At 46.9% G+C, this 14635-nt stretch overlaps 1 protein-coding gene, 2 non-coding genes and 1 pseudogene across 4 annotated transcripts; all 4 read left to right on the top strand.

Moving 5' to 3' along the window:
• Window positions 1–5408: 5408 nt before the first annotated feature.
• On the top strand, window positions 5409–9237 carry LOC123187584 (probable nucleolar protein 5-2). 2 transcript variants are annotated; one of them, XM_044599488.1, is made up of 10 exons: window positions 5409–5540; window positions 5675–5766; window positions 5882–5923; window positions 6416–6595; window positions 6672–6836; window positions 7025–7225; window positions 7308–7604; window positions 7788–7988; window positions 8068–8199; window positions 8600–9237. In XM_044599488.1, the coding sequence occupies exons 2-10, from the start codon at window positions 5689–5691 to the stop codon at window positions 8984–8986; spliced, it is 1683 nt and encodes a 560-aa protein (XP_044455423.1). In that variant the 5' UTR covers window positions 5409–5540; window positions 5675–5688; the 3' UTR covers window positions 8987–9237. The 2 variants fall into 2 exon arrangements, with proteins under 2 accessions (XP_044455423.1, XP_044455425.1); XM_044599490.1 differs by having other exon boundaries at window positions 5479–5545.
• Window positions 9238–9483: 246 nt separating this feature from the next.
• LOC123038537 (small nucleolar RNA snoR31) lies at window positions 9484–9577 on the top strand. Its single transcript, XR_006417920.1, has one exon. It is a non-coding gene; the product is annotated as a small nucleolar RNA snoR31 (small nucleolar RNA).
• Window positions 9578–9621: 44 nt separating this feature from the next.
• Window positions 9622–9708, top strand: LOC123038511 (uncharacterized; annotated as a pseudogene).
• An 80-nt stretch (window positions 9709–9788) lies between these two features.
• On the top strand, window positions 9789–9869 carry LOC123038514 (small nucleolar RNA snoR77Y). Its single transcript, XR_006417899.1, has one exon. It is a non-coding gene; the product is annotated as a small nucleolar RNA snoR77Y (small nucleolar RNA).
• The last annotated feature ends 4766 nt before the right edge of the window (window positions 9870–14635 follow it).

The following is a 14635-nucleotide window of genomic DNA, read 5'->3' as shown; positions in this document are numbered from 1 at the left end:
ATGCATAGGATAAAACTTCTGATGAAATTTCAATTTCAGTCAGTTGTAGTTCCATGATCCCATATCATCACATAGCCTAAACCATGTCAATGCCTTTCCCTTCAAAGATAAAGGGAAGACCTTCTTCTTGATAACATCCTCGGGCATACCTGCAAGCTTAAATAATCCACAAACTTTATCCACATAGATTAGGTGCAAATCGGGATGTAATGTTCCGTCACCTGTGAAAGGATTAGCTAGCAGTTTCTCTATCATACCCAAAGGAATATCAAAGTAAACATTTTCAGTAGGTTCAGTAGGTTGAGGAGCAACTCTTTGCTCTACTGGTCGGGGTGAAGATACCCCGAACAAGCCACTAATGGATTATGTTCCATAGTAACAAGTGACATTAAATTTCAGCACACTATATAAATTTTTCCTTACCAAATTCCACCTATCAAAGGCACTTCACTCCCCGGCAACAGCGCCAGAAAAGAGTCTTGATGACCCACAAGTATAGGGATCTATCTTAGTCCTTTCGATAAGTAAGAGTGTCGAACCCAACGAGGAGCAGAAAGAAATGATAAGCAGTTTTCATCAAGGTATTCTCTGCAAGCACTGAAATTATCGGTAACAGATAGTTTTGTGATAAGGTAATTTGTAGCAGGTAACAAGTAATAAATGTAAATAAGGTGCAGCAAGATGGTCCAATCCTTTTTGTAGCAAAGGACAAGCCTGGACAAACTCTTATATAAAGGAAAGCGCTCCCGAGGACACATGGGAATTATCGTCAAGCTAATTTTCATCATGCGCATATGATTCACGTTCGGTACTTTGATAATTTGATATGTGGGTGGACCAATGCTTGGGTACTGCCCTTCCTTGGACAAGCATCCCACTTATGATTAACCCCTCTTGCAAGCATCCGCAACTGAAGTATTAAGGTAAACCTAACCATAGCATGAAACATATGGATCCAAATCAGCCCCTTACGAAGCAACTCATAAACTAGGGTTTAAGCTTCTGTCACTCTAGCAACCCATCATCTACTTATTACTTCCCAATGTCTTCCTCTAGGCCCAAACAATGGTGAAGTGTCATGTAGTCGACGTTCACATGACACCACTAGAGGAAAGACAACATACATCTCATCAAAATATCGAACGAATACCAAATTCACATGACTACTTATAGCAAGACTTCTCCCATGTCCTCGGGAACAAATGTAACTACTCACAAATCATATTCATGTTCATAATCAGAGGGGTATTAATATGCATAAAGGATCTGAACATATGATCTTCCACCAAATAAACCAACTAGCATCAACTACAAGGAGTAATCAACACTACTAGCAACCCACAGGTACCAATCTGAGGTTTTGGGATAAAGATTGGATACAAGAGATGAACTAGGGTTTGAGATGAGATGGTGCTGGTGAAGATGTTGATGGAGATTGACCCCCTCCCGATGAGAGGATCGATGGTGATGACAATGGCGATGATTTCCCCCTCCCGGAGGGAAGTTTCCCCAGCAGAACAGCTCCACCGGAGCCCTAGATTGGTACCGCCAAGGTTCCGCCTCGTGGCGGCGGAGTCTCGTCCCGTAAGCTTGCTTATGATTTTTTTTCCAGGGCGAAAGACCTCATATAACATAAGATGGGCACCAGAGGCCTGCCAGGGGGCCCACGAGGCAGGGCGCGCGCCCAGGGGGTAGGGCGCGCCTCCCACCCTCATGGATGGTGGGTGGCCCCCTCTGGTACTTCCTTCGCCCAATATTTTTTATATATTCTGAAACGTGCTCCCGTGAAGTTTCAGGACTTTTGGAGTTGTACATAATAGGTCTCTAATATTTTCTCCTTTTCCAGCCCAGAATTCCAGCTGCCGGCATTCCCCCTCTTCATGTAAACCTTGTAAAATAAGAGAGAATATGCATACGTATTGTGACATAATGTGTAATAACAGCCCATAATGCAATAAATATCGGTATAAAAAGCATGATGTAAAATGGACGTATCAATGACATACTATTGATGGGAAATGATATAGAACTTTTGGAAAGCATAAAGGCCTACTTGAATAAGTGTTTTTCAATGAAGGACCATGGATAAGCTGCTTACATATTAGGCATCAAGATCTATAGATATAGATTGAGACGCCTCATTGGTCTTTCGCAAAGCACGTACCTTGACAAGATATTGAAGAAGTTCAATATGGATCTGTTCAAGAAGGGGTTCTTGCCTGTATTGCAAGGTGTGAGATTGAGCACGGCTCAATGCCCAACCTCGGCAGAAGATAGAGAAAAGATGAGTGTCATCCCCTATGCCTCAGCCATAGGCTCTATTATGTATGCCATGATGTGTACCAGACCTGATGTGAACCTTGCCGTAAGTTTGGTAGGGAGGTACCAAAGTGATCCCGGTATGGAACACTGGACAGCGGTTAAGAATATCCTGAAGTACCTAAAAAGGACTAAGGATATGTTTCTCGTTTATGGAAGTGACGAAGAGCTCGTCGTAAAGGGTTACGTCGATGCTAACTTCGACACAGATCTGGATGACTCCAAGTCACAAACCAGATACGTGTACATTTTGAATGGCGGGGCAGTCAGCTGGTGCAGTTGCAAGCAAAGCGTCGTGGCGGGACCAACATGTGAAGTAGAGTACATAGCTGCCTCGGAGGCAGCACAGGAAGCAATCTGGATGAAGGAGTTCATCACCGGCCTAGGAGTCATTCGCAATGCGTCGGGCCCGATGACTCTCTTCTGTGACAACACTGGAGCTATTGCCCTTGCCAAGGAGCCCAGGTTTCACAAGAAGACCAGGCATATCAAGTGTCACTTCAACTTCATTCGTGAATATATTCACGATGGAGACATAGATATTTGTAAAGTGCATACAGATCTGAATGTCGCAGATCCGTTGACTAAACCTCTTCCACGAGCAAAACATGATCAACACCAGAACTCTATGGGTGTTCGATTCATCACAATGTAACTAGATTATTGACTCTAGTGCAAGTGGGAGACTGTTGGAAATATGCCCTAGAGGCAATAATAAAATGGTTATTATTATATTTCCTTGTTCATGATAATTGTCTATTGTTCATGCTATAATTGTATTAACCAGAAACCGTAATACATGTGTGAATACATAGATCACAACATGTCCCTAGTGAGCCTCTAGTTAACTAGCTCATTGATCAATAGATGGTTGTGGTTTCCTAACCATGGACATTGGATGTCGTTGATAACGGGATCACATCACTAGGAGAATGATGTGATGGACAAGACCCAATCCTAAGCATAGCACAAGATCGTGTAGTTCGTTTGCTAGAGCTTTTCTAATGTCAAGTATCGTTTCCTTAGACCATGAGATTGTGCAACTCCCGGATACCGTAGGAGTGCTTTGGGTGTATCAAACGTCACAACGTAACCGGGTGACTATAAAGGTGCACTACATATATCTCTGAAAGTGTCTGTTGGGTTGGCACGAATCGAGACTAGGATTTGTCACTCTGTATTATGGAGAGGTAACTCTGGGCCCACTCGGTAATGCATCATCATAACGAGCTCAATGTGACTAAGGAGTTGGTCATGGGATCATGCGTTATGGAACGAGTAAAGAGACTTGTCGGTAACGAGATTGAACGAGGTATGGGGATACCGACGACCGAATCTCGGGCAAGTAACATACCGATGGACAAGGGGAATTGTATACAGGATTGATTGAATCCTCGACATCGTGGTTCATCCGATGAGATCATCGTGGAACATGTGGGAACCAACATGGGTATCCAGATCCCGCTGTTGGTTATTGGCTGGAGAGATGTCTCGGTCATGTCTACATGGTTCCCGAACCCGTAGGGTCTACACACTTAAGGTTCGGTGACGCTAGAGTTGTTATGGGAAATTGTATGTGGTTATCGAAGGTTGATCGGAATCCCTGATGAGATCCCGGACGTCACGAGGAGTTCCCGAATGGTCCGGAGGTGAAGATTTATATATGGGAAGTCCAGTTTCAGTCGCCAGAATAGTTTCAGGGGTTATCGATATTGTACCGGAACCACCGAAAGGTATCCGGGGGTCCACCTGCCCCGGGGGACTTAGTGGGCTGAATATGGGAGGGAACCAGCCCCTGGTGGGCTGGTGTGCCCCCCAAGGGCCCAAGGCGCATAGGGTTGGAAACCCTAGGGGGGCGCCTCCCACCTTGCTTGGGGGGCAAGTCTCCCCCCTTCGCCGTCGTCGCCCCCCCCCCTCTAGATGAATCTAGGGGGGCCGCCCCCTCTCCCCTTCACCCTATAAATAGAGGGGGGGTGGGAGGGCAGCCGCACCCCTTCCCTGGCACAACCCCTCCCTTCTCCAACACCTCCTCCTCCTCCGTAGTGCTTAGCGAAGCTCTGCCGGAGAACCACGAGCTCCACCACCATCACGTCGTCGTGCTATTGGAGTTCTCCCTCAACTTCTCCTCTCCCCTTGCCGGATCAAGAAGGAGGAGACATCCCCGAGCTGTACGTGTGTTGAACGCGGAGGCGCCGTCCATTCGGCGCTTGATTGGATCTTCCGCGATTTGAATCGCCGCGAGTACGACTCCATCAACCACGTTCTTGTAACGCTTCCGCTTAGCGATCTTCAAGGGTATGAATATGAACTCCCTCTCTCTCGTTGCTAGCATCTCCTAAATTGATCTTGGTGACATGTAGAAATTTTTTGAATTATTACTACGTTCCCCAACAGATGCTACCTCCTTCGGCGCCTGGTCATTGCTTTCATGCTTCTTTGTGGTCCTTACTTGTACTTGTTTGACCTCTAGTGTTATGTCTAGGTCGTTTGTTGCCGACGCTTGTGCCCGATCCTTAGTTTCTCCATGTTGTCTAGGTTGTGGTTTTTGTTGTTTGGGCCGTGTCATCTTTGGCGTTGTACGGTGCCTTCTTGGCGTTGCACTCTTCTTTTTATCAAATGAAATATATGCGGCTCTTCTGCATGTGGTTAAAAGAAAATCCGTAATCAACTGGTCCGATACAAAGGTACTTTGATTGGGTGAATAATTAATGAAGAGTTTGTTCTAAGCAAATTGCAAGTACTATCTTTGAAACCAACTTGCACACTAGTACATTGCAAAGACTGATTCCCGAAAAAAAAGGCTGATTGGTCTTTGAAACCAACTATGCTCGTTCATTTTCACCGCAAAAAATAACTATGCTCGTCCATTCACTTGAAAAAAAAACTATGCTCGTTCACGTGCTGGACACTGTACATTCTTTTTAGGGTTGACCCATTCCGGGTCTCGAGGTGATGGGCCACGTCGTTGCGAGGCTGTTATACCAGGCCCAGCAAGGACGGCCCACGGTAGAACGGCCCACGGAACGCGCGGGGTGGGCCCTGCTAAACCTCTCAACCCCTGCCCGGCCGCTCCGCCGATATAAGTCGAGCCCTAAAACCCTGGCCGCCTTCCTTCTTCTCCCCACCCCGCGCGGCGCCTCCTCTCCTCTCTTCCCCTCCCCCCTCGCCGCCGCCGCCGCCGCCAGCGCCTCCTCCACCACCGCTCGTCCTCCTATACACAGGTAAGGTATAAGAATCCCTAGCGCCGCCGCCTCGGCGGCTCCGCGGCCTCCCATCTCCCCTACTCTCGCGGTGTCCCGGCGGCGTGGTTGGTGTGCTGACGCGTTCGTGCCGTGGTTGCGGTTTTTGCCGGCAGGTGCGGAGGAGGAGATGTTGGTGCTCTTCGAGACGCCCGCGGGGTTCGCCCTCTTCAAGGTGCTGGACGAGGGGAAGCTCAGCAGCGTCGAGGTATTGAATCCGCTACCTCCGTCTCCCCACCCGTGTGGTACGACCGTACGCGCGTATGGTCAAAGGTGCTTGTTTTGTTTAGTCGACTCATCTTTGCCGTGCTTTTGGTTCGCAGGATCTGTGGAAGGACTTTGCCTCGTCGGACAACGCAAGGAAGGTGGGATGGTTCATGGCTCTGTCTTTGAGTTACTCATCGGTGTTGTAGTTTGCTCTGACTTGTCACGGTTCCACTGCCTTGTTAGTTATAGTCTACTGTGGCTGTTTTGGAATCAGTCATATAGAATCTGTTAATGCAGAAACCTGTGTATGTAGTATTATTGTGGTAGCTGCTTTGCTAAAGTTACAATCTTTACTGGGTCCCCAAACGTTACCAGTGAAAATTACAGTTTTTCCAAGCCAGTTAATACATAAGATTAATTTAGTATACTGTTGTACTAGATGGTCTGTGTAGGTTTAATGTGAGAGGCTTCGTTTGTGCGTCCTTTATGATGTATTTTCGCATGTTTCTTGTTGAATGACCAATGGTGCTTTGTTGTTTTGTTGAGATTCTTCAGCATTGTCTTGTAGGGTTCTCTTTGTTGGTTCATATTAAGGGTTCTCTCCTGTATTGTTGTTCATTACTGACTTGCCGTAATGGATTTTATATCAGGTGGTTGAGCTGAAGGCTTTCAACAAGTTTGAAAATACTTCTGATGCTCTTTCAGCCGCAACTTTGCTGATTGATAGCAAGCCCAGCAAGGGTCTGCGCAAGTTCCTGCAGAAGCACTGTGATGGTGAAACATTGGCTGTTGCTGATTCCAAACTTGGGAATGCCATCAAAGAAAAGCTGGTTGGTTTGGAGACTCAGCTGTTCCATTCACATGCGTTGATCAGTATTGTTGTATAATATTATTGTGATTTTGCAGCAAATTGATTGCCTTCACAACTCTGCTGTTATGGAACTGATGAGAGGGCTGAGGAACCAGCTCACTGAACTTATGTCTGGACTAGCTGAGCATGATCTAGGTCCAATGAGCCTAGGATTGTCCCACAGCTTGTCTAGGTATAAACTCAAGTTCAGCCCTGAAAAGGTGAGCTTTCTACTGATGCAAAGCACCCAGAATTGTGATGCTTACTCTGAAATTATTTTCATGCTTCGTGCTCACTGTTACAAACTATGCTCTTCTATTTCTAGCATGCCTTCTGGTTATGCTCTTCTTTTGGCTGCGTGTTCTTCTAGTAAAGCTACACTAATTCATGATTGTGCCCATTTATGTAGGTTGATACTATGATCATTCAGGCCATTGGCTTGTTGGATGATCTTGACAAGGAGCTTAACACTTACGCTATGAGGGTCCGTGAATGGTACGGTTGGCACTTTCCGGAGCTCACAAAAATTGTTGCAGATAACATCCATTATGCGAAAGCTGTGAAGATGATGGGCAATCGTGTTAATGCAGTTAACCTTGACTTCTCTGAGGTAAACTGTGTCCACATGTCCAAACTTGTGTTCTGCATGTGCCTGAAACCTGGTATTAAGTGATTGCTTCTGCTTCTTTTAGATACTTCCAGAAGAAGTGGAAGCAGAGCTGAAGGAGGCAGCTGTAATTTCCATGGGAACAGAAGTCAATGATCTTGACCTCTCAAACATTAGGGAACTGTGTGATCAAGTCCTGGCTCTTTCTGAGTACAGAGCCCAGCTCTATGACTATCTAAAAAGTAGAATGAATACCATTGCTCCCAACTTGACTGCACTTGTTGGTGAACTTGTTGGCGCTCGCCTTATTTCCCATGGTGGTAGTTTGATGAATCTGGCGAAGCAGCCTGGCAGCACGATTCAGATTCTGGGGGCAGAGAAGGTTTGTTGAATTACATACAGTGTGTTTCTGTGAATTTTTAAATTCCTCTTTCTTTGACTAGTTGAACGTGATGTCTGGTAGTTGACCACTGTCATGCTTTTGTGGTTGAAGTTATCATTTTTTTGCTGCAACTGAACTTTAGCTTTAGCCCCAGGGACTTAAACTGGTTATATTTTTCTGCAGGCCTTATTCAGAGCTCTGAAGACAAAGCATGCTACACCAAAGTATGGTCTCATCTATCATGCATCATTAATTGGACAGGCGGCTCCCAAGCACAAGGGAAAGATCTCTCGTTCGCTTGCTGCTAAGAGTGCACTTGCCATAAGATATGACGCCCTTGCTGACGGTGACGATAACTCCATGGGTCTTGAAAGCAGGATCAAGGTACTTGTTACCGTGCTGTAGAGGCAATTTCTTGACACCGTAGATAAGATATTGTTCTCATATTTGAATCTTTGAACAGCTTGAAACACGGCTCCGAGTTCTTGAGGGTAAAGAACTTGGGAGGTCTGCTGGTTCTACGAAAGGAAAGCCCAAGATAGAAGCGTATGAAAAGGACCGGAAGGGTGGTGGTGCTCTGATCACTCCCGCTAAAGTAAGTTGTTTTTGGCTTGCTCTATGTTTCAAAGTGTAGACCAGTTATTAAACATTGTCATTTGTCAAAAACAGTAGAATTCTCATTTAACTAGAAGATTATTTTTTAATTGAAAGATAATTATCAGGATGTTACACTGACTTTGTTCTTATTGATCAAGATCCTGGCAGATCTAACAATTACATATGTTATGTAATAGCAAAAACCAGACTTGCTCTTAATTAAGAGTGTCCAAGTGAGCACTGTATATTTTTGTTACCTAACATAATAGAGGGATTCTGCATATTCTGTCACAGAGCATGTGTTTAACCAGCAGCCTTTGTATTTCCCAGTAATACATACTACTGTTGAACAATTAGAGTTTGAAACTTGCCTGACCTTATTTGTTTGTCATTGTCAGACTTACAACTCAGCAGCAGATCTTGTGCTTGGACAAACCACTGAAGAAACGCCAAAGAAGTCAGAAGTTGCTTCAAAGAAGAGGAAGCACCAAGAGGAAGAACCTACTGCGGAGGCAGCTGAAGAGGATGGCGAGCAGGAGAAAGAGAAGTCCAAGAAGAAGAAGAAGAAATCCAAGGACATCGAGGAGACCCCCGCAGCCGTCACCGACGCTAGCGAGAAGAAGAAGAAAAAGAAGAGCAAGGAGGCCGAGGAGACCCCTGCAGCCGACGCCGATGGCGAGAAGAAGAAAAAAAAGAAGAAATTGGACGCTGAGGATGCACCCATGGAGATCGACGTGTCTGCCAAGAAGGAGAAGAAGAAAAAGAAGAAGCACGCTGATGAGTGAGCGGCACGGAGATACGGCGGAAATTTGTGGTGTAATGCTGTACTATCATCTTTGTCTGAAAGTTTTGGGATTTGCCGTTCATGTAGAATGGAATGCCACATTAGGATTAGCAGCGACGAACCCTACAATTCGAAACTTGCAAGTGGTGAGCAGACACTTTAAGAGGCCCAATGCTGTGCTCTCATCTATAACATCTGCTAGTATGTTCATTCTGTCGAGTAGTAATATATTTATCTGTTGTTAATTGCCAATTTTATCCCTTATCTAGTCATTACACTTGCTGTGCAGGGATGGGAACAACACTCAACTAGATTTTTGTTGTTGCTGTTGTTGCACAACAAACACTCAACTAGACATTGTTTCTTGTTGTTGCATGCATGGCATTGCTGGCAGAATTGAACCAATTGAAACATTGCCACCACTGAGCATCTTTCTCCAAATCTTTCTTGGCTGTTCTTTGTTTGCTTCATCTTGCCTTCCAATGTAGAAGACCTGTTTGGATTGTGAGGGGGTATTGATGCATAATCCAACACTCGATCCGAGGGGTGGCTTGAGCTGCCTGTATGATGCCATCTTTGCAACTGAATCCATTAGAAAACATTTTATCAGTTGTTTTGTTTCTTCCTGGTTTGGTCAGTATCATATGATGAAACCTTGAAACAATCTTAGGACACCTGCCTATTTTCCTGTGGATGAGAAGGCATTTATATTCTGATGATACGCCTTGTTTTCTTCCGACATTTTTTAGTAATGCGATTGTTTTTATTAGTCTTTTACATTGTAAAGGTCTGTACCGCAATTTAAGCCAATGATGATTAGCTTTATGCTGGAATTACAGTCAGATACCTGATGACGATATTTCTGCGGCTTTCTGAGGCTTATGATCAATAGCTTAATGTCTTTTACATCTGTTTATATTGTTCATTTCTCTATCTTTAATTATCCCAGTGAGGATTCTCAGACCATAGGAACAGCTCTAGTTTTGTTTCTTTGTTTCACCGGCCTTGCTGACCCTATATTTTGTGTCCCTATATTTTAAGATCATCAACATTACCAATCAGCCAGAGGTTGACCTAAACCACTGAAAAGGAAAAAAAACAGTGCATGGTTCAGGTAGGTAACCTCCCTCTCTGTCTCAAATCCAAGATGCAATCATGCAACTACCTGCTACTACTAGCAAATGCTGCGTCGGTGGGGTGTAACTGTAACTGAAACTGAATCTGCCCACCCACCAGCTGCCAAGAAGAGCGATTGCCCTGGCGAATCATTTCACTACGTTGCACAAGACAGCTCTCGGTGTTCTTGTCTGTCATTCTCCTAGGCTTATGAAGCACTTAGGTACAGCACATGCTCTTCAGATTACAGTACACACAACCCAGCCATAGTCCTCACAAAATTTGGACTCCGGAGTCGGCACCGCTGCCCGCAACCTCCACCGGCGCCGTCGCCGACGGTGGCCACCAACCACCTGCGAGCTGGCGGGTGCCCTACTACAGCTTCGACCATGACCTTCCTTCTCTGCCCTGCCGTCGAGAAGGCAGCGTGCACTTCTGTCCTGGCCTTTGCACCTGAGTTGTTCGATGAAATGCCATACACGCTGGTGATGTCCAAAAGAGTTGTCACCTGGTGTACAGAGCTTCTCTTCTCGGGCTCAGGTTATCAGGTACATTACCCCTGCTGACAAACTCCATCCCTCTCATTCTTCATCGACTGAGGTCGCTCAATGCAAATGTATCCATAAATATGTTACTGATGTACATGTATAGATCTTGTAGGTTTCCTCCGTATAATATTTCTGGTGCCATATATCCCCTGCGAGAAGATTATGTCGGCCTGGTCAGTGAATATTCAAATCAAACATGAAGTTAAACCTAACGAAAAAGAAGAGCTTTTGAGAGATTAGCGTACGGTGTGTCCAAACATGTGCATGGTAGTAGTAGCGTGGGCCGAATTTTCATCAAGACACCTCGAGAGACCAAAATCGGCAATTTTAGGTACCATGTGATCATCTAGCAATATATTAGCGGGCTTGAGGTCCAAATGTAGAATACGGTTCATGTGAAGATAGTGTAGGCCCTCACAGATTCCTTTGATTATTCGAAATCTCTCTGTCCATTCAAGTCCTCCAGATGCATCTGTGCATGGGCAAGAAGGGGTCAGATCTTCTTTTATTTTGTGTATCAGAGTGTAAGCATATATAGCACCTACAGTACACACGGAGTACTTCACTGGTGGAACGTACTAGTAGCTGAATCTGCCCACGCACCAGCCGCCAAGAAGAACGAGTGCCCGGGCAAATCATACATTTGCAGTAGTTGAGTCCGTGTGGGTCCAGCGTGTCAGAAACTGAAGAGGCGTCGCCCCAACTCAAGCTACCACCAGCGCAGACATCATCTTCTTCTCTTCCATGGCAACTGATGAACGATGTAGTTTCGTTCAGTAATCAAAAAAAAAAAACTTCCTTTCTTTCTTTCTGATGGACGTCGAGATCGACCCAAAGATCCTCGGAATTGAGGACGTCGGCCTAGATCCGAGGAAGACGATGGATTTCGCCATACTCAGAATCCTCATCTGCCGATTCATCCTGCCGCCAGGAAGCTGCATATCCATGGAGAAGTTCCTGAAGCTCAGGGGAAACGATCCTGTCAGGCCTCAGGCGGCCGCCTCCGCTGAAAGTCAAGAGGTACCACGACAAGAACATCCAAAGTGTTTTCGAATCTTTCAGACTGGAGGAAGGCCTGAATAATGTCGACGATCCCTCTGCACGTCTCAACGCCGCGGCGTGTTTGTACGTTGAGCCGCATCCCTGCCATGGCCGACGACGGTGAGTCTACCAGAATCGCCGGTGACCCGAGCCCGGAGATCATGGAAGAAGCGAGGCGTTTCCAAAATGCGGCCTCACCGCCGGCTGTTCCGGCTGCCTGCTTCATGTGCATCGGAGGAGGCCAAGTTCATGTATGCGATGTGCACCGCCATGGCCGACGAGTTTCCGGTTGAGCTGAGGCAGGAGAAACTTGAATTTTGCAATGAGGTCCGGCAGGTTGCCCTCAAGATTCTGACCACCTACAGAGGGCCTTATTCCGAGCAGGTCTCTGCCGCCGTGCTGGGCATGAAAGCCGAGACTCGTACTGTGTCTCCAGTTGCTGGCTCCAGACGCCGTGGGCAGTTACGAAATGTATCACATTTCTATAGATATCCGACACAGTTTGCTGAGGCTTTTGATCATGATTCAAGAACGGTTTGCTCCTGAATCTCCAATCAACTACGATCCGATCGAGCGTGCAAAGAAGTATAACCTATCAAATGAGGTTTCTCCGATTGATGTTGCCATCCTGAAACTATCACCGACAGTGCTGCTCCATTGCCTCGGAACCTATCTGAGCAATACAATGAATCTGAAAGTACGCATGAGATCTCTGGCATTCCCAACACTTGCATACCGACCTATATTATTGCTGCTCCTGCTACTCCATCATCACGGTCTGCAACTGATTATGAATCTGACCAGAGCAACACGATTAGCAAAAAATTAAGAGCATGGGAGGGACCCCAGACAGTGAAACGCCCACGACGCAGCCATCCGAGCGAAGGAAGGATAGTGGAACTGCAGAGCATTTGGGTTTTCAAAGTACCAGTGGTGGCGTTGCAGCTCCTGTTAATCCCATGCCAGCCATGGGCAATCCTGTTCACTCAAGGTTAACTACACGCATACGTATTGATTTCGATGGCGAATCTGATGAGGAAAAGAACACCAACAAAAAGAAAAGTAAAATCACTGTGGAGAACTAGAGATTCAAGGCAGTAAGTGGCCAGTTTGCAGACATATGAGACTGAAAGTGCAGATGACACGTAGCGCTGGTGATCTACTACGCGGTAAAATAAAAGGTTCAATGGAGCAGTAAGGATGGCTAAGTCGACATGGGCTCTCTGCATTACTTGTTACAGTAAAGCACACTTGTGGTGAATGCTCTGTTTTATCCTCTGAAGCTGAACTCTGTATTTGTTGTCTTAGGTAAAAATAATCTCCTTCGCGCTGCAGTGTGTTAACTGGTGTCCTATATTTCCGGTGTTTATTGGTTAAACTGAATCAAGTATGGTTGGCTTTATCCACTGGGCTCAACTCCTTGTAATCAACAGCTATCTACATGTGGTTTTGGCTTGTAGGATTTGTGGAAGGATTTTGGCTCGTCAGACAAAGCAAGAAAGGTTGAGTGATTCGAGCCCCTGTCTTGATTTTCTCGTGAATCTTATTAGTTACTTGTACAGTTGCTATTTTTATAACTAATCACGGACTGCCGTGTGTCTTGGTCCAATGGTCACTGCTATTTCCTTTGCTTTCAAATGTTAGCACTGAAAGTTCACTGAGGGAATTCAGATTGCAGGTTAACATTTTGCCACACCAATTGCTGCGCAAATTTATTTAGTACTGTGTTATGGCGCTGCTAGAAGGAGGGCACGAGAGGGCCGACCGGGGGCCTTTTGCCCAGTGCCGGGCAAGATGGAAGGAATTTCCTTCTTAATTCTTGCTTCATTAGATTGATACATCTCCTCTCTTTATATAGAGAGGTTTACTTGACTCCCAAGCAAGGCTTACTTGACCCCTAAGCAAGCGACCCTTATCTCTAATTAACCCTAAGACTAACGGGCTATACCGCCAGCCCAGGCCATTAGGCCCATTACGTACTCTAACACTACACCCCACCTAGACATGCAGCTTGTTCTCGAGCTGCAGCCTAACCAACTTATAACCATGACTCGACGCAACACAAGCCTAACACCTAAAAATAAGTCTTTTACATCTCGGCTTGTTTTATTACTCTCAACCTGAAATGGACAGGGACGATTTATTTTGGACCCCTTAACAAAAAGTGGACACCATCCGCACGTCGGACGTGCACGTGTACAGCCACCTGGATCCCATGGACACCATCTGGACAAAAGGAGTGCATGTGTATTGCCACCTGGAACTGGTCGCAAGAGCGACCAGCTGAGGCGCCCTCGCGGCGGACGACGGAATGCAGTGGTGCTACGCGGTGCGCTTCTGTCGGTGACACCCTGCCTTCTCCCCGCCGGACGGCTGTTGGTCTGCACCGCACAGAGAAGAGTGGAGGGCTTGCGATGGAGAATGACGAGGGCTGCGCCCCCCCCCCCCCAACCGCCGATGTCGCAGACTTTGAGGTCGCTGCCCGCGGGGAAAAAAGCATGCCCAAGATCCCCGAAGCATCGGACGAGATCGAGGTTCTTTGCGCAGCGAAGCGCAGCTGGGAGGAGCGGCAGCTGCAGACCACGCATCTTCCGCACACGCCGACGCGCTAGGAGGCAGCGCGCAGCAGCCTGCAGCCTCACCGCCGCCGACACGTGGCGGGTAGTGATCCAAGCTGGAAGCGGTGACGGCAACGGCGGGAAATTGATCTGCTGGATGGGGACGCCATGGGGAAGCGGTAATGGCGACGACGGGAACTTGATCTGGTGGATCGGGACTCCCGCCGGCGCGGGCGATGCGGGGCTGGAGCTGACCGGCGGTGGCTGCTGCAGCGGAGTGCCGGGCGCGGCGGAGGCCGCCAGGAGCGGCGGCTGCCACTGTAGCCAGGGTGGGGCGGTGGTGGCGGTGGATGGCAGCTGCAGCGGCCCGGCAAGCGCGGCGGGGAA

Source organism: Triticum aestivum, chromosome 2A (genome assembly GCF_018294505.1).
Source record: "Triticum aestivum cultivar Chinese Spring chromosome 2A, IWGSC CS RefSeq v2.1, whole genome shotgun sequence".
NCBI classification, from domain to species: Eukaryota; Viridiplantae; Streptophyta; class Magnoliopsida; order Poales; family Poaceae; genus Triticum; species Triticum aestivum.
Note: the sequence above shows the minus strand (reverse complement) of the source record. Positions and strands in the feature narration are given on the sequence as shown.

Excerpts from the sequence above, each read along its gene's own strand:
- LOC123187584 (XM_044599488.1), top strand. The coding sequence starts at position 5,689 with ATGTTGGTGCTCTTCGAGACGCCCGCGGGGTTCGCCCTCTTCAAGGTG. Across the intron at positions 5,767-5,881 it reads GGAAGCTCAGCAGCGTCGAG|GATCTGTGGAAGGACTTTGC; the intron begins GTATTGAATCCG and ends TTTGGTTCGCAG. Across the intron at positions 8,200-8,599 it reads CTCTGATCACTCCCGCTAAA|ACTTACAACTCAGCAGCAGA; the intron begins GTAAGTTGTTTT and ends TGTCATTGTCAG.